This window comes from Papaver somniferum, chromosome 6 (assembly GCF_003573695.1).
Source record: "Papaver somniferum cultivar HN1 chromosome 6, ASM357369v1, whole genome shotgun sequence".
NCBI lineage: Eukaryota > Viridiplantae > Streptophyta > Magnoliopsida > Ranunculales > Papaveraceae > Papaver > Papaver somniferum.
This window is the reverse complement of record NC_039363.1, coordinates 124651045-124674942: the sequence shown is the minus strand read 5'-3', so window position 1 is coordinate 124674942 and position 23898 is coordinate 124651045. Positions and strand designations below refer to the sequence as shown.

The window sequence follows — 23898 nt, the reverse complement described above, 5'->3', positions numbered from 1 at the left end:
GGGCAAAGTTGAAGATGCCATATAGAGAGAGTCTATGTTCTCTGTAACACTAATGTGTGACAACTGTCCAACAGTAACGGTCGCTGAAAGTACGATCCCCCATATCTCGCATTCTTTACTTGTTTTCTTTTTCACTTTTCCGTTTTTTCTGTTTTTTCCTTTTTGTTTTATTTTAAAAAACAAAACCTTTACTCGAATTTACTGTTTTGTACCCCTATTTCATTGAATTTTCAGCTGTAGAGAAATCCTAGTAGGCCACACCTAAATTTACTGGCCGTTATTATTAGTTGCGCACCCCATCCAATTCTCGCGACGGTGCTGATATTTTTTACCGACTGAGCTAGAAATCGAATCGTCCGAGTCAGTTGATGTGTATATAGGGAACCAAAAAACTAGGGGGTTGATATAGGAATACGGAGGATACACACTAGTCAAAGTATTGAATAAATATTTGAATACTTGTTTATCCCATACCCAACAAACAAAATTAAAAACAGGCGTTAGGTAGTAGGTACGGCGTACGAGTAACAGAATATAGATACGGATCCATTTTTATGCAAAATCTTTACATTTATTATTGCCCTCCCCCACTTACTCCTCCTCCTCCCTCTATATGTTTTGTAATTTATTACTATTATTCCTTAATTTTTCAGTACCTTTTTTAATAATAAATCTAATTAATGACGTGTTTTAGTTCAAAACTCTAATCCTAAAATCCGACTATCACATCTCCCCTGCTGTATTTTAAATTCGTTTCTTTTTTTTTATCAAGCATACAAAGACGAAATACGAAGGTACCGCGAAACTCTTGAGTGACCGTGGGGAGAACGGGTAACCGGAGGAGACGGTTGAGATTGGTACAAGTTTACAATGGGAAGTCGATTCGGAGTGACCGGTTAGAGGAGGTGGAGGTAAATGAAGAAACAGAAGGCCGTTAGACTGTTTGTTCAGGTGGCAGACTGAACTGACAGGATGGCAAGTAATGATCCGCCCTCCGATTCAGCGACCGAGTTTGTCGTTATTATCCAGCTCAGCATATTCCCTGCGAACCTTATTATGATCCTTTAGAAAAGGAAAGAAAGAATGTCATCATCCTCTAAGTTGTAGACCATCCGATATTCCTCGGGCATCGTATTAATGATTTGATCAGTGATGTGGCATTCTAATCTCATAGGAGGACCATACTATAAAGCAAACCCTAAAATAAGATAAAACTTTTTCTTCTGATTGTTACGACAATGCTCTCCAGCCTGGCTTAGTCAAAAATCTCTTCCTAACTTCTGAAATATCGTAATTTATCACGAGAACTTTAAATATATATTCACACGCGATATCTAAAACTAACTAAATTTTTTAGAAAGTATCTATGAATAAAATGAGATGTGAGGAGAAAATATTTAAATTTAATTAAATTTGGTCTTTTTTGCCTTCAGTGAAGAGAATACGCGTGTCTTAAAACAGCTGTATACAAGTAAAACCGACTGAATTCGAAGAAACGGTGCTTTCTGGAAAATCTTTTAAAGGGGGTTAATTGCCGGTTATAACAACTGGTATAACCGGTCATACCTATCCTTATTTCCGTTAATAAAAACCCTCCACTCATCTCCTCTCATATAAAAGAAGGGAGGCTCTTCCTTCTCCTTCGCCACTCTATTCTCTCTTGATCTTCTTCAAGAAGAAAAACTGAAAAAACAAAAAAAAAATTTAGGTTTTAGGGTTTTTGTTTGTAAAAATTGTTTTATTTTTGTTTTGTAAAATTTAAGCAATGGCATCATCATCATCTAGGAAAGATTTGGATCGGATAAAAGGGCCATGGAGTCCAGAAGAAGATGATTTGTTACAAAGATTGGTGACAAAACATGGAGCAAGAAATTGGTCATTGATAAGCAAATCAATACCAGGGAGATCAGGAAAATCATGTAGGCTAAGATGGTGTAATCAATTATCACCACAGGTAGAGCATCGTGCTTTCAGTAGTGCAGAAGATGAGAAGATTATTCAAGCTCATGCAAAGTTTGGGAATAAATGGGCGACAATAGCTAGATTGTTATCCGGAAGAACTGATAATGCTATTAAGAATCATTGGAATTCGACTTTGAAAAGAAAATGTTGTTCGATTTCATCGGATAATGAAGATCAAGAGCCTCAGGAACAGCCTCTGAAAAGATCTGCTAGTGGTGGAATTACTGGTAAAACAATTTCTGGTATCTATTTTAATCCTAGTAGTCCAACTGGATCTGATTTCAGTGATTCTAGTCATCCTTTTCTTTCTTCTTCTCCCCCTCATGTTTATCGCCCTGTTCCTAGAACTCCTGCTGCTTCTGGGGTTTTACCTACTCCAGAAAAATCTTCTAATAATGATTTGCAGACTTCTCTCAATCTCTGTCTATCATTACCAGGAACAATTACTGATTCATCATCATCTGATGGTCCAAATCAAAATCAAAATCATCCTGTTAGATCTAATCCTGTAGTTAGATCATCATCTCCACCACAATTACAAACACCCCTACCCCTACCTCAACCACCACCTCCTACTCCTGCTACTAATACTCAGTTATTACCACTTCTTCCACCATTACCCCAAATGCAACAGTTTGTACCACAACATATGGTTCTGAATCATCAGAATCCACAGTTTCCTAATTCGTTCTCAATTCATCCTCCTGCTGAGAAACCTTTTGTACCATTTAGTCCTGAGTTTTTATCTGTGATGCAAGATATGATTAAGAATGAAGTTAGGAATTATATGTCTGGACTTGAACAGGGTGGAATCTGTTTACAAGCTGCTGATGGGATTCGTAACGCTGTTGTGAAGCGTATGGGTATTAGTAAGATCGAGTAGTAGTCCAAATGAATCATTGAATCGCTGATTTCAGAATCAGAAGATGAATTAGTTGAAGATGGAGAAGGAGAAGAAGAGGAAGAAAAGTAGATAGAGATGGATGAAGGAAGAAGTAAAAAACCGATCTTGTTTTTTCATTTCCTTCTGTTTTTTTATACAAATAATTTTGGGCATTGTACAGAAAAAGAAGAGAAGATCAAGGAAGACGAAGAGAATCACTAGTCTGAGATCAACCGTTATTGTTATTATTAGGAAGAAGAAAAAATTCAAAAAAATTCAAAAAAAAGAAAGAAGAAGTAAGAATCGAGAACGATTGCAAATGAACCAATGGGTTTTGTTCATGAACCATCAAATTAGACAATTTCAATTCATTAGTTTTTGAACCCAAATGACTGAACTTCTTTTTCTTCTTTAGTTCATTAAATTTTTAGAAGAAAAATCCTAAAAGGAATTTCAATTCAAGTTTAAATTTTAATCAGCCTTATTTAAATTCCTGTTTTTTTGAATTGAGAACAAGATTAAAAATGGGGGTAGTATTCATTTCTGTTTGTGGGATTTAGCCTTTAGGACTCCTAATGGGACACTGATTCTTATGAAATGAACAATAGGCCATTGTTGAATTATAAAACTCGAAAACAGAAAAACCAATGTAATAAAGGAAACAGAAATATAGGTAAAGGAGGGAAAAATGGAAAAACGTCTTTTTCTTCAATTATGGATGAACGAGAGTAGTGATTACTCGGCCATACAGCAGCAGACTACAGTGACACGCACTAGTGGAAACTAATCAATCAAAATTTCAAAACTGAAGAACCCATTGGAAAACACAACAATTACCCTCTGAATTTGGATTCTCGACTTTGTTCTCTAGTGGATGTGTGTTACTTTTTTAGATGATGGGATTTTCAACTTGGATCAAGTAGGGATGGTCATGGGGCGGGTAGTGTAAATCCCAATCACTGTCCCGTTCGTAAAAAAAATACCCATCCCTGCCCCGTTATTCATATGAATTGGGGCGGGGCAGGTATGGGGAATACTCATATGGGGCGGGTTTTCCATGAGTTACCCGTAACACTGAGTTAATACATAAATTTGATTATAATCAAAACTTAAACAGGATTCAAACAAAAATAATAACGTAAGAACGACGCATTCTGGAATCTTAAATTCAGTAATTTATCTTAAAGTGAACAAAAGAATCTGTTAATGACTCATTAGTTTTTCTGTTTTTTCCTGTCCCGTTCTGTCTTCGTCCACGTTAACCATTTCATTATCTGCTTCATTTTCTCTATTTTAACTTTTAGAGAATATGTTTTATCACAAAAAGAAAAGAAGGAAAGTGATGAATGTACAAGAATGATCGAGAATATGATAAATGAAAGAAAGCTCGACTAAGTGGTGGAAGTATAAAAATTATACACATTGTTGCATAAAAGTCTAAACCCCTAACTTGTGAAAGATATGGGGCGGGGACCTTAAATCCCATCCCCACATCATCCCCGTAGCTTAGTTTTCGGGCATTACCCATACCCGGTCTCATCTCCATTTATGTGGGTAAAACCTACCTGAACGGGACGGTTACACACGAGGATGGTTTTGGGTGGGGCAAATGGCCATCCCTAGGATCAAGAAGCATATCCCTAGTTTTTAGGTAACATAAACTCAATAAGGCAAAAAAAATCACTGTAAATAAATAAAGAATTTTTTTTTAAATTTGCCACTCATACCCAGACAAATCGAAAGAGCTAAAAAAAATCTTATCTCTTTTTTGATGCAATATTGCTGTCGATTGTCATTTAAATCTCTTGAATATTAAACGAACACGATTATCATATTTGATTCACAATGTCAAGATAACTCAATCTTTTCACTGCCCCAGTGCTCAATGTGATCCTTCTTCTTCTGTTCGTCTTGTCATTCACTCTCTTTCGACCTTTTTCATTCATTACCACAAGCACCTGCTGCACACTTGCGTTCTATTCTTCTACTGATAAGACTCATACAGCTGTGTTTGCTCTACCTGCACGCCAACTCTTTTTTCAATTATGTCAAAGGAGAGAAATAATATCTTTATAAGCACATACTAAATGCATGTAATTGCAATTAATGTTTATACCCGGGAAATGTTTGCCTGATGTCGATTGCAGTAAGAAGAAAAATCGCAAATTTTTTCTGGCACACGTGTACTTATTTATGCTGCTGGAGAAATTGATGGGAAAGAACAGATGGTAGGAAAATTCAGTGAAACAAGCTGAAATCGTGATCAAAGTCACCATCTTAGAGCGAGTATATTCGAATAAATTCACAAAGGGTTACAGCGCAATAAAATGTGGTCCAATCTATCACACTCAGTGGTATGCATTCCAAAATTGCAATGTAAACTTTTCCAAAAAAGCTGTTCGGATTCACTCTTTATTCTGAAAGTTAGTTTGATAGACATCCCTCTCATGAAATTTGGTGTCACATGTAAGTAGCATTCAATGTCAACGAGAACAGCACAGCCAAATGTATACCGTTGATTGAATAGTGAAATTCAAACTGCAATTTTCTACGGAAGGTGCCATATAAGATCGGATAGGATGCCAATATCCACAATTGTTCAAAATCGCCGCCAAATTAACGACAGCCCTTAACGAAAAAGAAAAACATGGATGGATGTATATGATGACACGGCCTTAACAGTTCCAAGGAGTCAAACTCCCTTTGCAAGAAAACTAATAACGCAACCCAAATGGCTGTTTTTTCAGAAGGGAAATGTTTTGAATCACAATAATCCAATGACAGCTCCATGCGCAACTGTCCCTGGGAGTGAGGTTCTTTGCCTGTAGCTGTTGTGACGGCATGCAGGTCTACATGCAAAGAAGCCAAGAAAAAAATTGCGCATCAATCCTGATATGAAAAAGTTGAGTCAGATGTTTGGTTGTGTTGCTGAACCCAGATCCAATGATTCGTTTCTACTGTTGTTAATGCTTTTCTACTTCAGTGTTCCAGGGGTCAAATGATCTCAGAGATATTGCTAGAGGTGGAAAACATTGCTGAGCTATCCAGTGACGTAAGAAAAACAAATTAATCACCAACTCTTTTATGTGATCGTACGTGAGGCATTGTCCAAAATATTAGTCAAGAAACTGCCATATTTGTTACTCTATTTTGTTGTGACATTTGATTCATCTTGTACTACCATAACAGAGATTTATGTCCGCATTGGTTGTATCAACTTTAGCAACCATGGATTAAAGGTAAAAGCTTCTTAATAACTGGTCCACTGTTGAATGATATATGGATTATTCAATTTAATACTAGTTGATTAGCAGACGCTAATTTAAATTTTGAATAATTAGGTTCACAGAACCTGCCAATAGTGCAATGGACCGACTATCCCATATATATAGCTAGATATTTGAGATGATCAAGTACAGAAAGATAAAAAAAATAAATATATTCTTTACTAATCAATTGCAATCTTATAACTAAACAAGAAGTTCTCTAATCTGCATACAATTAATCAATGTCGAAAGGAGGTAATGAAATGGATACTCAGAGAAAGGTGTCTGGTTGGGCTGCAAGAGACGCAACAGGAGTTCTATCTCCATATTCATTTAAGGTACGCCACTTGTGAAACTAAATACGTAGATAACTTCGTCGAGAATTTCCGCTCTAAATTTGTTTTGACACCAATATATACCTCCAGGAATACAGGTCCAGATGATGTTTTTCTGAAGGTTCTCTACTGTGGAATAGATCACTCTGATCTTCATCAGATAAGGGATGAGATACACATGGCCAATTACCCTTTGGTTCCAGGGTAATTACTACTCATCCATACCAACTATCTGTTTAAGTTTGTATTTTACATTTACATACATGAACTGAAATTTAAGCCACCAATTATAGCAGAGAGGTCCGTAAAAACAAAATTCAGGGTGTTCTATAAAAAGTGTAGCCACAAGTCGATTAATGATTAACCATGATTAGAGTTATTTAGTGCCACCAAAATGCGTTTGTATTAGCAGTTTTGAGTACCTATAGCCAAAGGTCCCGGAGTAGCTGTTTTCCTAGTGCACAAAAGTAGGCTATGGTGAAAGCTAGGATGACATGACATTCCTTTTGTATGCATACATGCACCTTTGGGGGGAAGCAGCGTCCATTTGTTCATCTTTCATACATACAATTGTAACCATTTGTACTGGTTTCTGAATTTTGATATTTCACTTTGTTCATTTGCTCATCGAATGTATGTGAAGGTATGAGGTAGTAGGAGAAGTGGTGGAGTTGGGATCCCAAGTAGAGAAATTCAAGGTGGGAGACTTAGTAGGAGTTGGATGTATGGTTGGGTCTTGTGGGGATTGCGTTTGCTGCAATTCCAATGCGGAGCAATACTGCAATAACATGATCTTCACTTACAATGGTATCTACCACGATGGAACGCAAACCCAGGGAGGGTTCGCTTCTGCTATGGTTGTTCATCAAAAGTATGTAATGTTTTGGTATCAAAATCAATAGTATAACTGCTCTCTTTATTCAATATAATTTTTCATACGTAATGTTTCAGATTCGTTGTGAGGATACCTGATAAGCTTGCAGCGGATCAAGCAGCGCCATTACTATGTGCAGGAGTGACTGCTTACAGTCCATTAAAACAGTTCATCGGATCTAAGAAGAGTCGAATCACTGCGGGGATTTTGGGTTTAGGGGGAGTTGGTCATATGGGTGTCCTGATAGCCAAGGCCATGGGACATCATGTAACAGTGATCAGCTCTTCTGACAAGAAGAAAGATGAAGCTTTTAAAAGTCTGGGTGCTGACGCGTTCGTAGTAAGTTCCAACGCAATCGAGATGGAAAAAGCTGCTGGCAGTCTGGACTACATTCTCGACACAATCCCGGCCGTGCACCCTCTGGAAGCTTACCTCTCACTTCTAAAGTTTGATGGGAAGCTCTTGTTAGTTGGGGTTTCTGCAGAACCTCTACAATTCAATTCTTCAAACTTGAATCTAGGTAAGAAATGGATTGGAGGAAGTTTTATAGGAAGCATGGTGGAGACACAGGAAGTACTAGATTTTTGGGTGGAAAAAGGATTGAAATCCATGATAGAGAATGTGAAAATGGATCATGTGAACAAGGCATTTGAGAGAATGGAACGGAATGATGTCAGGTATATATAGGTTTGTGCTGGATGTTGCTGGCAGTGACCTTGAGTAGTGCTTGTAGGTTTAAGGAGGAGAGTGAGAGTTGTAAACTGTTTGTTTATCTCCTCTTTGGAGGGGGATTGCTACTGTGTTAGTTTTCTGTAAAGGGGTTGTGAGGTTACCTCTCGTGTGTGCACTATTTCATTTCAGTTCTTTAGGGGTTATGTATGTGTGTTTTACAAATTGATTATCCAAGTAAATCAATATCACTCATCCTTGTGGTAACTCGATTGAACTTAACTAACAGCTAACTATGTAGTCAAAAAGTTTGAGAACAAAGAGACAGAAGCAGGATTCAGGTCATGCCCATTTTCCTGCAAGAGATTCTACGTTTTTTACTTGTTTTTAGGATTTCAAGCATCCAAGGGCAATTGGTCTAGTGGTATGATTCTCGCTTGGGGTGCGAGAAGTCCTGAGTTCAATTCTCTGATTGCCCCAAATAATGTTTTTTCTCCTATTTCATTCTTTCTTCACCTGAGATTGAGTAATATTATGATAAAAATTCATTCCTTGTTTACATGTTTTTTTTTTTTTTTGTAGAAAGAAGATGCATTAAAAACAGCTAACCAACTTGGTCACCTAAGAGGTTTACAATATTAGTGTCAGAGATAAATAAAGCTGGTTGTTGTAACGTCCCAACTTTAGATTTATCAACTAATAAAGACTAACGAATACAATAAGGAGCAGCAATACTCCGATTAACACTACGCATAATATGTGCTTCTTTGTCTAAAATATCCACAACGCTATTAGCTTCCCTTGGAACATACTTAAATCCCAAAAAAAGTATCGCATTGAGTAGTAATTTTCTTCGCTTCGTTTAGAATAAATTCACATTGCCAAAAAAAATTGTTGCTTGTGCCATTCAAGTAATCCACCACTCTCTTACAATCTCCTTCAATGCTAAATGTCGATATCTTTGATTTTTTTGCCCAATTGGCTCCTTCTAGAATCGCAACTGCTTCTGCCTCTTCTGCACTAGAAGTACTTTTGGGTCCTGCTCTTGCTCCTTCCATAGTACCTGCATGATTACGAACAACAATGGCAACAAACAACAATGGCAACACCTGTATTAGAATTAGCATCCAACTTCCAAGCAACATCCACATTAACTTTCAACTCATTTAGACTTGGAGTGACCCATTGAGGTTGACTGTGTAATGAGCTTACCACCCTTGGAAATAAAACATTTGGGTTAAGAAATTCAGCTCTAGGTGTCCAAAACTGAATGTGCCTCTGAATACCGAGGGATGTCGTAATTGAGGAGCTAGTATTATCCCTAAACACTCTATTACACCTCTCCTTCCATATAAATCAACATTTTGTTGCTGCAGATTCTACGAAAATTCCTTAAGCAACTCCATTCATCCAAGAGAAGAAATGTTCCTTAAAACAGACATTAGAATGAACAGAAAGAAGAGAAGGACAAGGAGGCAACATTCAAATAGATTTAGCAAAATGACATTTAAAGAATAGATGTTCCACTGTCTCATCCTTTGTTTCACAGAAAATACATCTTGAAGAGGCTTTTCTAGTGTATCTAGACAGGGTACAGTTAACAAATAAAGCATCATTCAAAGATTTCCAAATGAACAATTTGATCCTTTGTGAAACCTTTAGGTTCCATAGATTTTTCCAAAAAGTTTTAAAATGCTCATTACTCCCTAACGACATAGAGGATCGTTAAGTTTAGTATACATAGACTTAACAGTGAAGTTACCATCCCTAGTTAACTTCCATCTTATCCTGTCTTTATGTAACAAATTGTCAGTATTGCAAAATAAGTTGATGTTCAAAATTTTAGAGATAATAACAGAAGGAAAACAAGACTGAAGATCAATTGAATTCCACTTATTGTTCAATGAATTAAGTCCGCAACAAGTGTTAGATTGGTGTTAATGGGCAAACCCATTTCAGACATATTTTTATCAAGACCGGGTATCCGGTTATCAAATCATATAGTGATGGACTTTCCATCACCTTATTCCCATGTGATGTTTTGTTTTATGAGAACCAGGCCTTTAGTAATGCACTTCCACATCCACGAACTATACTTGGACAGTTTGGCAACAAGAGCAGAAGAGTTCTTAAAATACTTGGGTTTTAACAGAGATGCCATTTGCGAGTTAGGGTTTTCTAACAGTCTCCATGGTTCGGATAGATTTTTTATCAAGACCGGGTATCCAGTTACCAAACCATATATTGATGGACTTTCAATCACCTACTTCCCATATGTTGTTTTGTTTTATGAGACCAGGACTTTACTGATGCACTTCCACATCCACGCACTAGACTTGGACAGTTTGGCAACAAGAGCAGAAGAGTTATTAAAATACTTGGGTTTTAACAGAGATGCCATTAACGAGTTAGGGTTTTCTAACAGTCTTCATGCCAATTTAACTAACATAGCAGAATTAGTATTGTTTGTATCTTTAAATCAAAAACCCCTTGAGACATTTGCTTACACATAAAAGGATAAGATTTAATATGAATTCCTTTGGCATTAACCTTTTATACCCACCAAAAGTCCCTCCTAATTGCATTCAGTTTCATAGTAATTTTTCTAGGAATAAGAAAACAACCCATTTGGTAAATTCGTAAACTAGAAAGCACTTATTTATTAAGCACAATTTGACTAAGAATTTTATTACTCGAAGCTTGAATTTTAGCTTCCATTTTTTGAACAATCAGATCAAAGGTTTTTAGCTTAGACTCATCTACAAACAATGGAGCCCCTGTATAAGAATCCTTGATATTAGTCACAGGTTTAAGCTTTACAAAAAAGGTCTACAAAATTTAAAAGATTTTTATACTCTCTCAGATCCGCTTTTGTAAACAGAAGACAATTATCTGCAAAGAAAAGATGAGAAATTGGAGCACTGGCTCTAGAGATTTTGGATCCATGAATAATTTTTTTCCTCTCTTGAGAAAGTAATAATCTGGAAAAAACTTCCATACAAATTATAAAGAGATAGGGGGATAAAGGATCCCCTGTCTAAGCCCTCTAGTAGGTTTAAAATATTCTTCAGGATGCCCATTTAAGAGAATAACTATATTAGATGTAGATATGCATTGCTCAATTAGAGCACACCAATGTTCACTAAATCCATATTTGGATAGAGTTTTTAGGAGGAAATCCCAACTTACTCTATCGAAGGCCTTAGACATGTCAATTTTAATCCCAAGATATTTAGACTTCCCTTTTTTTTCTTAAAAGCATGAATCATCTCATGAGTTATCACTATATTATCCAAAATTTGTCTAGAGGAAAGGAGGGCAGACTGAAAAGGAGAAATTAGATTATCCAATAGAGGTTTCATCCTATAGGCAAGAAGCTTTGCTATAATCTTGTAAGTTGTAATACAAAGCCCAATGGGGAGAAATTCAGAAGGATTCTTAGGAGCTTTAGATTTAGGAATAAGAAAAAGATGAGTCTGACTGAAATCCTTACACATGACTTTAGTTTTAAAAAACTCTTGAATCATATCTACAATCTGAGGACCAACAATGTTCCAATTATGTTTGTAAAAACTAACCGGGAACCTATCTGGCCCCGGAGATTTATTGAGTTTCATCTTCTTAACAATTGGAAAAATCTCATCTGAAGAAGGGATCCTTAATAAAGAAGAATTCTCTTCCTATGAAATGCAATAAGGGATATTTTCAAAAATATCAGCGACTTGTCCATCGACATGGGATTCAGCCGTAAATAGGTATTTGTAAAATTCAGTTAAACAGTGCTAACATGCCTTCTATCATTTACTACATTCCCCAACTTATCAGTTATATAGTCATTGTTGTTTCTCATCCTTCTTTTTAAAGTGACCACATGAAAGTACTTAGTATTTTTCTCCCATAAATTGATTATGTTGTCTCTAGATAGTTGTTTGGCAATGGCCTCTTCAGTATCATGTAAATCCTTCAATTCTTTTAGACTTATGTATAATTAAATTGTGATTCAGATGTACATTATATTTCAGTTTTTCTAGGAATTTCAACATATTATTAATCTTCTTAGAAGGATTACCAAAAACATGTTTTCTCCAATCAGATAATTGTTCCCCTAAAGTCACCAAGTTTCTAGCAATAGTTGCAGAAGAATTCTCAAGAGAATAGTTCCAGAAATGTTCAATTAGTTGAATGCAGCTAGGTTATTTCAGCCAAGTGTCAAAAAATTTAAAACTAAAAACCAAAGGTTTAAACTTTCATCCAACAACAGAGAAATCAGATTGTGATCTGATCTCATGACCCCTAGATGTTTAAGAGAATCCTTGGGGAATTGAAGATGCCACTCAGCATTGAACATGGGTCTATCTAGCCTTTCTTGAATATTCTTATCTCCTTTCCTATGGTTATTCCAAGTATAGTCCAAGCCGAGATAACCCAAATCCGTAAGTCCTGCTCTACTAAGAATTCCCGCAAAATAATCGGTCTCAGACTTCTTAAAAGGAGGCCCTCCTAAATTTTCCGATTGATGAAAAATCACATTAAGATCCCCCATCACAACCCAAGGTAAATTATTTATATTAACTCTAATATAGATTTCTTTCAGGAGATCTCATCCTACTTTTTTATGATTGAAGTCATAATTAAGGACTCTCATAGAAACAAGTTAAAAGCCATTCTTTAGAAGAGAAATTAGACTTAACAAGAACATTTACCATATTCAGATTATATTGAACAATATCAAATTGGAAGTCGTCTATCCAAGCAATAGCCAAACCCCCAGCTATTCCATCTGGATCAACCAAATGAAAATTGGGAAAACCACTAAGAAGAGTGTCCATAAGGGGTTTCTGAGATTTGGTTTCTAACAAAAAAAGAATATCAGGTTTTTCAAAGTTTATGAGATGATTTAAATGTTTCCTAGTCCTTTTCTTACTACACCCTTGGTCATTCCATGCGATTATCTTCATAGCTATAAAGAAATTACATAAACTCTAAGTTTTGAAGCCTAGGACCAGAAAGCATAAGGATTAAAAACTAAACAAACATCGTCAAAAGATAGAATGAATAAGGCAGAGAAACACATGCATCGATCAAAAATTGGAAAATATGAAGAAATCAAAAACTTGGGGATATTAAATCATATCCTTGCAAGACCTACAAGAATTATCCTCAAGCTTTTGTTACCTGAAAACGGCTCCAACTCTTGCCTGCCTAAAACAGATGCTCCCAATTGCTGCCTTGGGGAGTTTTAGAGTCTTTGAGTCTCAGAAACTCTGGGATATAGAGTCTTAAGAATCTTCAAGGTATTTGTGTCTCTGAATCTCAGAGTTGAACACACACCCTCTTTTTTTGAGCTGCAATTAGGCACCAGCTAGTCCAAAAGTTGAGACGCCCCTAAAAAGTTAAGTGAGTCAGAAATTTGAGGATATAGATAGCAAAAAAGATCATACCGAAGTTTAATTGTTGAGACACAGACAAAGGGAAAAGAGATTGAAAAGGGGTGTGAAATAAATTTCAGAGTAAGCAACAAAGAATTTATCAACCAAATTCAACTAAAAAATAAATTAATAATAACATTTTAAATCAAAAGTGATGCAATGTCAAATAAAACTTAGGGTAACCAAACTGAAAGAAAAACAAGTAGCAGATTAATTGCAAAAAAATATGGATCAAAGAAGGAGGAAAAAATAGAGTGGATCAGAAGATAATAGTTTTTGGTCGACTTAATCTTCAGGTCACGAACAAAAATGTTGCTCCTTTTTTTTTTGGATGGGTCATGATTTTTTAGGTACTTGTAACAGAGAATATTTGAGTCTTAGTATCACAAAAGTTTTAGTAACTAGGTGTCTTCAGTCTCCCAAAAAAATTCGAGTCTGCCGGAGTTATGAAGTATCTTGATGTCTTTGTATTGATCAATACTTGGTAGATTGAAAGAAACTATTGCTGAGATTTGGAGAAGGGGTTGTAGATTAAATCATGAATCTAGGTTTTGATTCCCGGCACCTCCGATCAGATCCAGTTCTAAATCCCTGGTTTGTCAGTATATAACGACACAATAACGATATGGACATCATAATCGCCATTTAACAAGAAACCGATCCGGTTGATGTTAATAATATTGATCAAAGCTTCGAATTCAGTTTGAGAAAGATTATAGTGTTAATAATACTTTTTGCTGTATATATGTCAGAAAGTATTAACACTGACATATATACAGCAGAAAGTATTTTTTTGGTGATAAAGATATCCAACATAAGTGTGTTTACTTGAATCTGCACCCGTTTTCATTTATGGTTATTGAGATAACCATCCATTCATAGTTTTTGTAAATAATACCAACAAACTTGAAAACCTAATGTCCCAAGATGGAACACGTAGAAATTCCAGGTTTGAATAAAAGTAAGTTTTCAATTGCATTCCAAATTACAAATACAGTTCAGTCATCATTTAAATAGATTGTCATTTTGTGCTAAAAAATAATTTAGTATTTTTTTCTTTTCGAAATTCAAAAATTTGAATCTGAGTTGGGAAGCCTTCTTTCATATCCTTAAAAAGTGTTATATCTACATTGATTTTTGGAACCGCCAACAATTTTAAAAAACAAATATTGAATTTGTGCTTGTGTCAATGTATAATTGGCATGGTTACACATTAGTAATACTCGAATCCATGGTAAAAAAAAAATCAATCGGTTGGGTTAATATACTTTACGGCCAGTCATTTTACGGCCATTAAACGTCATCATTCCCTACAATATTCTAGGTTTGAGAGACGTTATACTGTAATATGAAACCTCTTGATAAAGAATGATAACTATACATTTGTGGTTTAAACTAACATATGAAAAACGCCCATCCTAAAGCGTCACAAAAAATAAAAATAAATAAATAAAATGTTAAACATTAAATCCTACAACATTCCCTTGGATATTAGTGATACGAAGAGTCCTTGAATCTTTCGTAGGGGTGAAAAATGACGCGCGTAATGATATTGCATATATCATATGCCAAATATACTTTTCCTTGCAAATTAATAATACAATCTTATTGTCTTAACTAAGTAGTGAATGACTCTCATAAAATAAAATTGCATATCCAAACAAAATAAACTTCCCCCTCTAATACGATACATGTATAAGAGAGTTGCTCTTTATCAACATATGCGTTTGAGACCTAGAAGTAAATAAGAGACTCATTCTAAATATCAATGGTATGAAAACTTGCAAATGGAACTGATATTACACCTTAGCCTAAGAGTACATAAGAGACCTAAAACATCCATAATTTTATAATTTGCTAGCATAAAATGAACATGACAATACAATTAAATATTAAAATATTTTTAAATCAACTTCTATAAAGTATAAGATATTTGTACCAACTTTGGTTAGTTGGTATCTTCAATGAAATAAAATAAGCTCAAGTATTAGATGATATCCACATAGTAAAAGATAGGTAATGGATCAAGTATTAGTCATGGTATCTTTTGATGCAAAATGTAGATGGGTTCCCATTCACTAAGCTCTCTTAAACCAAGATAATCTGTAAAAAAACTCGACAATTTAGTCATTTGCAATCACGTATGTGCATATGAACCACATCTTCTAGAAAAAATTAAACTTATACTTTTCTGGAATACCGAAACTTCTTCATTTGCGTCAATGATAAAATGCATGCAATGAAAATTTGTGTAGTCCCGACACATATAGATATAGTGACGCATCCCGCAGAAAAAGAATTGTATTATTGTATTGCTCCCTAAACCGCTTTCATCATTGCTTAAAAACAATCTATTGAAATCAGAAAATGAAAGATTATAGGTGAGTTTCAATAAGCCAGTTCTGCGTTGCTTGTTTTGAGGCTTCTTAAATTTCAGTATTAGCAAGATGGTTGACCATGTATAAAGAATTTAAGATGATCTTCTAAGAGAATACCTATTTTTAGATGTCAACTGCATATAACCATTATTTGACTATGCATGAATAATTTAAGATAAACAAATACTCACTTTGTGAACCATCAAAAGGTTATAAATATGAAGGTAATTTTAAGTTTCACATGATACAAAAAAATTGAAGAATAACATACATACATAATCAAGAAACTTTAATCCATTTGATACGAACATGTACACGACTCTAATCCAACAAAGAGTATGAACTCTCTAACAACTGTAGCAATACAATTAAAAAATGCTATTTACCGACCCAAGTCAAGTGCATAACAATGGAACATCGTTTTCTTCGTCATTTATTTTCACTCCATGTAAATCCTCTGATTTTGGCCCGAAGAAGTCAAATTCTAATTGGATAATTTCCTGTCCGGAGAAAAATAAAAAATTTAGTGTAAAAAATAGAAATTAAATAGTATGGTATTAAAAAGAACCTAACATAAGAATAAAAATGAATAAATAGCAATCATATCTGATCAGTATCTTTTCACTGCAAATGAAAAAAAAATCGAGATAACAAAATACAATATTAATGAAAAGTAACAAAGAGAAATTAAACTGCATAAATGACACAAATAATAGGCGCGAGGCACCATGAATCCATTGATGTTAAACAAAAAATTAAAGAGAAAAGCTAACAAAAATAATCTCAATCAAGCAAAACAACAGAAAAATCATACCTTGAGAATATAGTTGTGCAAAGGATGAAAAGCTAACAAAAATTACATAGAAAAGCTAACAAAAATTGTCTAGAGAAATTAAACTGCATAAACGACACAAATATTAGGCGCGAAGCACCATGAATTCATTGATGTTAAACAAAAAATTAAAGAGAAAATCTAACAAAAATTATCTCAATCAAGCAAAATAACAGAGAATCATACCTTGAAAATAGAGTTTTGCAAAGGATGAAAAGCTAACAAAAATTAACAAAAATTAAAGAGAAAAGCTAACAAAAATTATATCAATCAACATAATAATAGAGAATCATACCTTGATGATAGAGTTGTGGGATGAATAGAGTTGTTAATTTAGAATAAAAGAAACCGTTTAACATTAAATGAGAGGAATAACTCCCAAATAAATGACATTAAAAATCTAAATTCATGGTCTTAAGTAAAATTAATACGTGAATTAATCTGGACCCTTCTTTATATGCCTAAAATGTGGGTTGAAAATCTTAAATATGTAGCTCAATCTGGACCATTCTTTATATGCCAGAAATGTAATTGAATAAATTAAATATGTATCTCAATTTGGGCCATCCTTTATGTGTCCAAACTGTAGATCTCCGTCCAAAGGGAAAAACACCATTGTCCCTTATAGATAGATCTTTATATGCCTAAAATGTGGATTGAAAATCTTAAATATGTAGCTCAATCTGGACCATTCTTTATATTCCAGAAATGTAATTGAATAAGTTAAATATGTATCTCAATCTGGGCCATCCTTTATGTGTCCAAACTGTAGATCTCCGTCCAAAGGGAAAAACACCATTGTCCCTTATAATATAGACTAGGATATAACCCGTGTCGTAACGTCACGGGGCTATGAGTTGTTCTGATGTTGATTATTTAATTTTTTTTCTTGCGAGACTACCATGAAATAAGCGTGGGAAACTTGGGGGAGTGGTAATATTTCTTAAACTGAGCTCGAAGCTTTGATCGATATTATTAACATTTGCGGGATCAATTTCTTGTTATATGGTGATTAGGATGTCCATATATGAATATACACTGATATTTATACATCGGGGAGTATTTTTCAGTGATTAAGATATCCATGTAAGTGTGTACACTGAAACTCCACACAGATTCATTTATGATAATTGAGATAACCATCCATTCACAATTGTTGCAAATAATATCAACAAAATTGAAAACCTAAAGTCCCAAGCAGGAACTCATAGAAATTCATAGTTTGATAAAATTAAATTGTCGATTACATTCCAAATTACAAATGTAGTTCAGTCAAGTGTAATTTTTTTCTAGATTCAAAAAGTTAAATCTGAGCTGCGAACCCTTCTTTCATATCCATGAAAACTGTTATATCTACATCAATTTTTAGAACCGCTGACTATTTTCAATGTATAATTGGCATGGTTATACATTAGTAATACTCAAACCCATGGTAAAAAAAATGGTTAATCGGTTGGGTTAATATAATTGACGGCCAGTCATTTGATGGCCATCAAACATGTCATTTGCATAAATATGGTAATTAACATTCATCATTCCCTACAACTTTCTAGGTTTGAGAGACGTTACATTGTACTATGAAGCCTCTTGTTAAAGAATGATGACTATACATTTGTGGTTTAAACTAACATATGAAAAACGCCTAGCTTACAGAATAGAAAAGAAGATAAAAATGAAAAACATTGAATCCTACAACATTCCCTTGGATATTAGTAGTATGAAGCGTCCTTGAATCTTTCGTGGCGGTGAAAAACTATGCACCTGATGAAGTTGCATACAACATATGCCAACTATGCTTTTCCTTGTAAGTTAATAATACAATCTTGTAGTCTTATTAATTAAATAGTAAAAGACTCGCATTAAATAAAATTCCAAATCCAAACAAAATAAATTAACCCCTCTAATATATGAATCGATAAATGATACATGTATATGAGAGTTGCTCTTTGTCGGCATATGCATTTGAGACCTAAAAGTAAATAAGAGACCCTGTCTAAATACCAAGGGTATGAAAACTTGCAAATGGAACTGATATTACACCTTTACCTAAGAGTACATAAGAGACCTAAATTTCAGGCTTAGCAAGATGGTTATCTATGTATATAAATAATTTAATATGATCTTCTAAAATAATAACCATTCTTGGTGTCAACTGCATATAATCATTATTTGACTATGCATGAAGAATCTAGGATAAACAAATACTCAATTTGGAAACCATAAAAAGGTTATAAGTACGAATAGATGTAATTTCAAGGTTTATATGATACAAAGAATTAGAAGAATAACAAATATAATCAAGAAACTTCAATCTATTGTTATTTTTTTTGAAAGAAGAAAGCAATAACCCTCTTAATTTTCTTAATATAATAGATTTGCATACATCAGATTCAAGTACATCAAAAGTGAAATTCATGAGAAAATACAAAGATTTTGTATCATAAGAACAATTGTTGACTCATAATACATCTTAAGCATCAAAAACTTGAATTTCAATCTATTTGATACCAACATGTACACGACTCTAATCTGATTAAGAGTATGAACTCTCCAACGGCAATAACTATACAGTTAAGAAATGCCATTTACCGACCCAAATTAAGGGCATAATCAATGGAATCGTCATTTTATTCGTCATTTATCTTTACTCCATGTAAATCCTATAACTTTTGGTTGAAGAAGTCAAAGTCTTATTGGACAATTCCCTGTCCCGAGAAAAATAAAAAATATTGTGTAAGAAAATATAAATTAAAAGGTATGGTATGGTAATAAAAATAAACCTAACAAAAGAATAAAAATGAATACCTAGTAATCATACATCTGATCAGTATAATTTGACTGCAAATGAAAAACAAAATCGAGATAAAAAAACAAAAAATTAACGTAAAAAATAAAACAGAAATTAAACTGCATAAATGAGACAAAAATTAGGCGTATGGCACCATGAATCCATGGATGTTAAAAAAAAGAGAGAAAAGCTAACAACAATTATCTCAATCAACTAAAACAAAAGTGAATCATACCTGGGGAATAAAGTTGTGCAAATTATGAACCTTGGGAAAAAAATTGATTACAAAAGGGATTAAGTTAATGGGCGTTTTCTTTTGAATAAAAGTAATGTTTGACATTGAATGGGAGGAATAACTCCCAAATAAATGTACATTAAAAATCTGTTGTGCATGAAGAATCTAAGATAAATAAATACTCACTTCTAAACCATCAAAAGGTTATAAGTGTGAAGAGATATAATTTCAAGGTTTATATGATACAAAGAATTAAGGGAATAACAAATATAATCAAGAAACTTCAATCTATTTGACACCAACATGTACACGACTCTAATTTGATTAAAATTATGAGCTCTCCAACGACAATAACAATACAGTTAAGAAATGCCATTCACCGACCCAAATTAAGGGCATAATCAATGGAATCGTCATTTTCTTCGTCATTTATTTTCACTCCATGTAAATCCTATAATTTTTGGTTGAAGAAGTCAAAGTCTTATTGGAAAATTCTCTGTCCAGAGAAAAATAAAAAATATTGTGTAAGAAAATATAAATTAAAAGGTATGGTATGGTATTAAAAATAAACCTAACAAAAGCATAAAAATGAATACCTAGCAATCATATATCTGATCAGTATCATTTGACTGCAAATGAAAAAACAAAATCGACATAAAAAATAAACGAAAAATATAAAAGAGAAATTAAACTGCATAAATGAACAAAAATTAGGCGTAAGGCACCATGTATCCATGGATATTAAAAAAAAATTAAAGAGAAAATCTAACAACAATTATCTCAATCAACCAAAACAAAAGTGAAATCATACATTGTGAATAAAGTTGTGCAAGTGATGAACCTTGGGAAAAAAATTGATTATAAAAGGGATTAATTTAATGGGTGTTTTATTTTGAATAAAAGTAACATTTGACATTAAATGGGAGGAATAACTCCCAATAAATGCACATTAAAAATCTGTTGTGCATAAAGAATCTAAGATAAACAAATACTCACTTTGTAAACCATCAAAAGGTTATAAGTGTGGAGAGATATAATTTCAAGGTTTATATGATACAAAGAATTAGAAGAATAACAAATATAATCAAAAAACTTCAATCTATTTGACCCCAACATGTACACGACCATAATCCGATTAGAATATGAACTCTCTAACGACAATAAAAATTAAGTTAAGAAATGCCATTTACCGACCCAAATTAAGGGCATAAAAATGGAACCATCATTTTCTTTGTCATTTATTTTCACTACATGTAAATCTTATAATTTTTGCTTGAAGAAGTTAAAGTCTTATTGGACAATTCCCTTTCCAGAGAAAAATAAAAAATATTGTGTAAGAAAATAGAAATTAAATGGTATCATATGGTATTAAAAAAAGACCTAACATAAGAATAAAAATAATACCAATCATATATCTGATCAGTATCATTTGACTACAAAGGAAAAAACAAAATTAAACTGCATTAATGAGACAAAGATTAGGCATGAGGCACCATGAATCCATGGATGTTAAACAAAAAATCAAAGAGAAAAATTAACAACAATTATCTCAATCAACCAAAACAAAAGTGAATCATACCTTGAGAATAGAGTTGTGCAAATGATGAACCTTGGGAAAGGAATTTGATTAAACTGCATAAATGAGACAAAAATTAGGCATGAGGCACCATGAATCCATGGATGTTAAACAAAAAATTAAAGAGAAAAACTAACAACAATTATCTCAATCAACCAAAACAAAAGTGAATCATACCTTGAAAATAGAGTTGTGCAAATGATGAACTTTGGGGAAGGAATTTGATTATAAAAGGGATTAAGTTTATGGGCATTTAATTTTGAATAAAAGTAACGTTTGACATTAAATGGGAGGAATAACTCCGAAATAAATGCATATTAAATATGCCTAAAATATTGATTAAAAATATTAAATATGTAGCTCAATCTGGACCGTTCTTTATATGCCAGAAATATAATTGAATAGCTTAAATATGTGCCTCAATCTGGGCCGTCCTTTATATGTCCAAACTGTAGATGACCGTCCATTGGTGAAAACACCATTGTCCCTTATAATATAGACTAGAAATACTCGTGCCGTCACGGCACGGCATGAGGCTAATACAAAGGTTTGGTAAATGTCTAATAAAAAAAGACTAATTCAAAATTTATCTAATTGACCACTATATTTAATTATGTATTCCTAGTGTTGTTAGGTTCAATTCCACACATGAACTTGTGGATCAGGAAGTTTCAATTCTTAAATTCGGTTCAAACTACAGTGAATTAAAGAGTAATTACTGAAATTAAATCTTCCTAGTCAAATTGTTTTACCGTGTTAAATTATTTTATTTCCGATGAATCAAAGCTAACGTCTTGGATGTATTATTCCTAAAATATCAATATGATCATTAGTTGAATTGTTTACAGAAATTTAGCATTATAATTCGGCATATTTGAAATTCAATATGTGCTTTAGGCTTAGTTTGGTATTGCTGCAACTTTTATAGAAGCACTTTTCTGCTGTGCTGTGAGAAAAAAGCAGTTTGATATTTGGTAAAATATTAACTAAAGTTAAAGCTGATTAAAAAAGCAGTCAAAGTGTGTTTGGTAAAATATCAAATTCAACCATTGTTGTAGCAAATGACAAAAACAGACATATCTTTGAAAATAATTTTATTCGATTTTATTGGTTTTAAAAATAATTAATTGCTTTTACTATTCAATATAAATATATATAATATTAAATTTACTAATTGTTACTATTATTATGATTGTTAAAAAAATTATTTTACTTAACCACTTTTTAATATATATATATATATATATATACATATATATATAATTTTCAAACGAAAAATCAAACTACAATTAATTAAATAATTATTTAATATTTGTTTTTATTTTTATTATTTATAAATGAAACGAAATAGTTTGAAAATGAAAAATAATAATATTTAAAGATTAAAATATAAGAAATAAAAAATTGATTGTATATAAGTTTAAGGGTAACTTTTGTCATTTATAAAATAAAATAGAGACAAAAAAGATAAATCAAACATTAAATTTAGGTAGGACAAATATGCTTTTGTAGCTTTTAAGGTTTTCCCTATTTCCTACCCCATTTCTCCTATTTCCTATCCACATAAAATCCTATCCCCAATAATCCTATGTACCACCCACAAAGATTTTCATATATCCTAACTCCCATCTCTTTGACTTTTTATATACACCCACCGCTAAAATCAACCAACGACTAAAAAACAAACCCAACTTGCAGATAACTTCTCTGTCTCCACCACCAACCACTACGTCTTCTTCTCCACGTCCACAGTCCATCACCACCTTCAGTCACATTTTCTTTTATTTTTGCAGGTTCTGTATCAACAAATTAATGCCTCCGCGATCGACCAAACAAAGTAAGGAATGTTATAGCAAAATCAAAACCCAAAAGAGATAAAAACTAAACCTAATCGTAATGTTTTGTATTGTATGTACAAATTCATGGAATTACAAATCGATTTTGTTGATACCATTGTAATCACATCCCTCTCTAGAGTATATAACAAGAGATATCTTGGGTTTGGTAAAAATTGTTGTTTTCAGTTTGCTTATTAGGTTCTGGTCAATTACTAGGGTTCTCTATACTGTATATTAACATTATCATCATATGTTAGTATGTTTAGCCTATACATACATAAATGCAGCACCATCTTGAGACCTGAGTTCAAGTCCCACATTCGTCCAAGATATCAACATGGTTACATGGTCCAAATTAAACTGACTGGTGACATCAACCCTCATCTGATAGTGGTAGTTAGGTGTTAAGAGTTAAATCAAAATTAAACAGCGTGTACATGCCATGTTATATGGATACAGTATGTACGTTTATTGAAAATCATGTTATGCATGCATCTTAAAAATCCTGGCTACGCCACACCATGCATACACAGTATTACTGCACGACACACTATCGTTCACTTTGGATCAACTTGCTTTTCAACGAATTTTGTTTAAAGAAAGATTCAGATAACCAGTCGTTCATATTTGAGAAATTTATAAGTGTCTATCATAGTTTGCAAAGGAGTGGCGAACAATGATCGTGTTAGAGGTATGACTGATGGTGTATCTTGGCGGCTTACTCTTTATCTGCTTAGTATTATGGAAGCAATAATGAAACTTGAGTAGCACTTTGTTTTTGATTTTTTCTTGTCTGCGCATCCATAACCGTACTCTAAAGCAAATTTTTCTGT

At 33.4% G+C, this 23898-nt stretch overlaps 1 protein-coding gene, 1 long non-coding RNA gene, 1 other non-coding gene and 1 pseudogene across 3 annotated transcripts; 3 read left to right on the top strand and 1 right to left on the bottom strand.

Moving 5' to 3' along the window:
* The first annotated feature begins 1608 nt into the window (after nt 1–1608).
* Nucleotides 1609–3327, top strand: LOC113289167 (transcription factor MYB44-like). The gene has a single exon (XM_026538360.1). The coding sequence runs from the start codon at nt 1766–1768 to the stop codon at nt 2843–2845; it is 1080 nt and encodes a 359-aa protein (XP_026394145.1). The 5' UTR covers nt 1609–1765; the 3' UTR covers nt 2846–3327.
* Nucleotides 3328–6043: 2716 nt separating this feature from the next.
* LOC113286135 lies at nt 6044–8157 on the top strand (annotated as a pseudogene).
* Nucleotides 8158–8396: 239 nt separating this feature from the next.
* Nucleotides 8397–8468, top strand: TRNAP-GGG. Its single transcript has one exon. It is a non-coding gene; the product is annotated as a tRNA-Pro (tRNA).
* A 10764-nt stretch (nt 8469–19232) lies between these two features.
* LOC113289561 lies at nt 19233–19766 on the bottom strand. Its single transcript, XR_003331066.1, has 3 exons — nt 19652–19766; nt 19434–19466; nt 19233–19333 (listed from the first exon to the last, which is right to left on the bottom strand). It is a non-coding gene; the product is annotated as an uncharacterized LOC113289561 (long non-coding RNA).
* Between the last annotated feature and the right edge of the window lie 4132 nt (nt 19767–23898).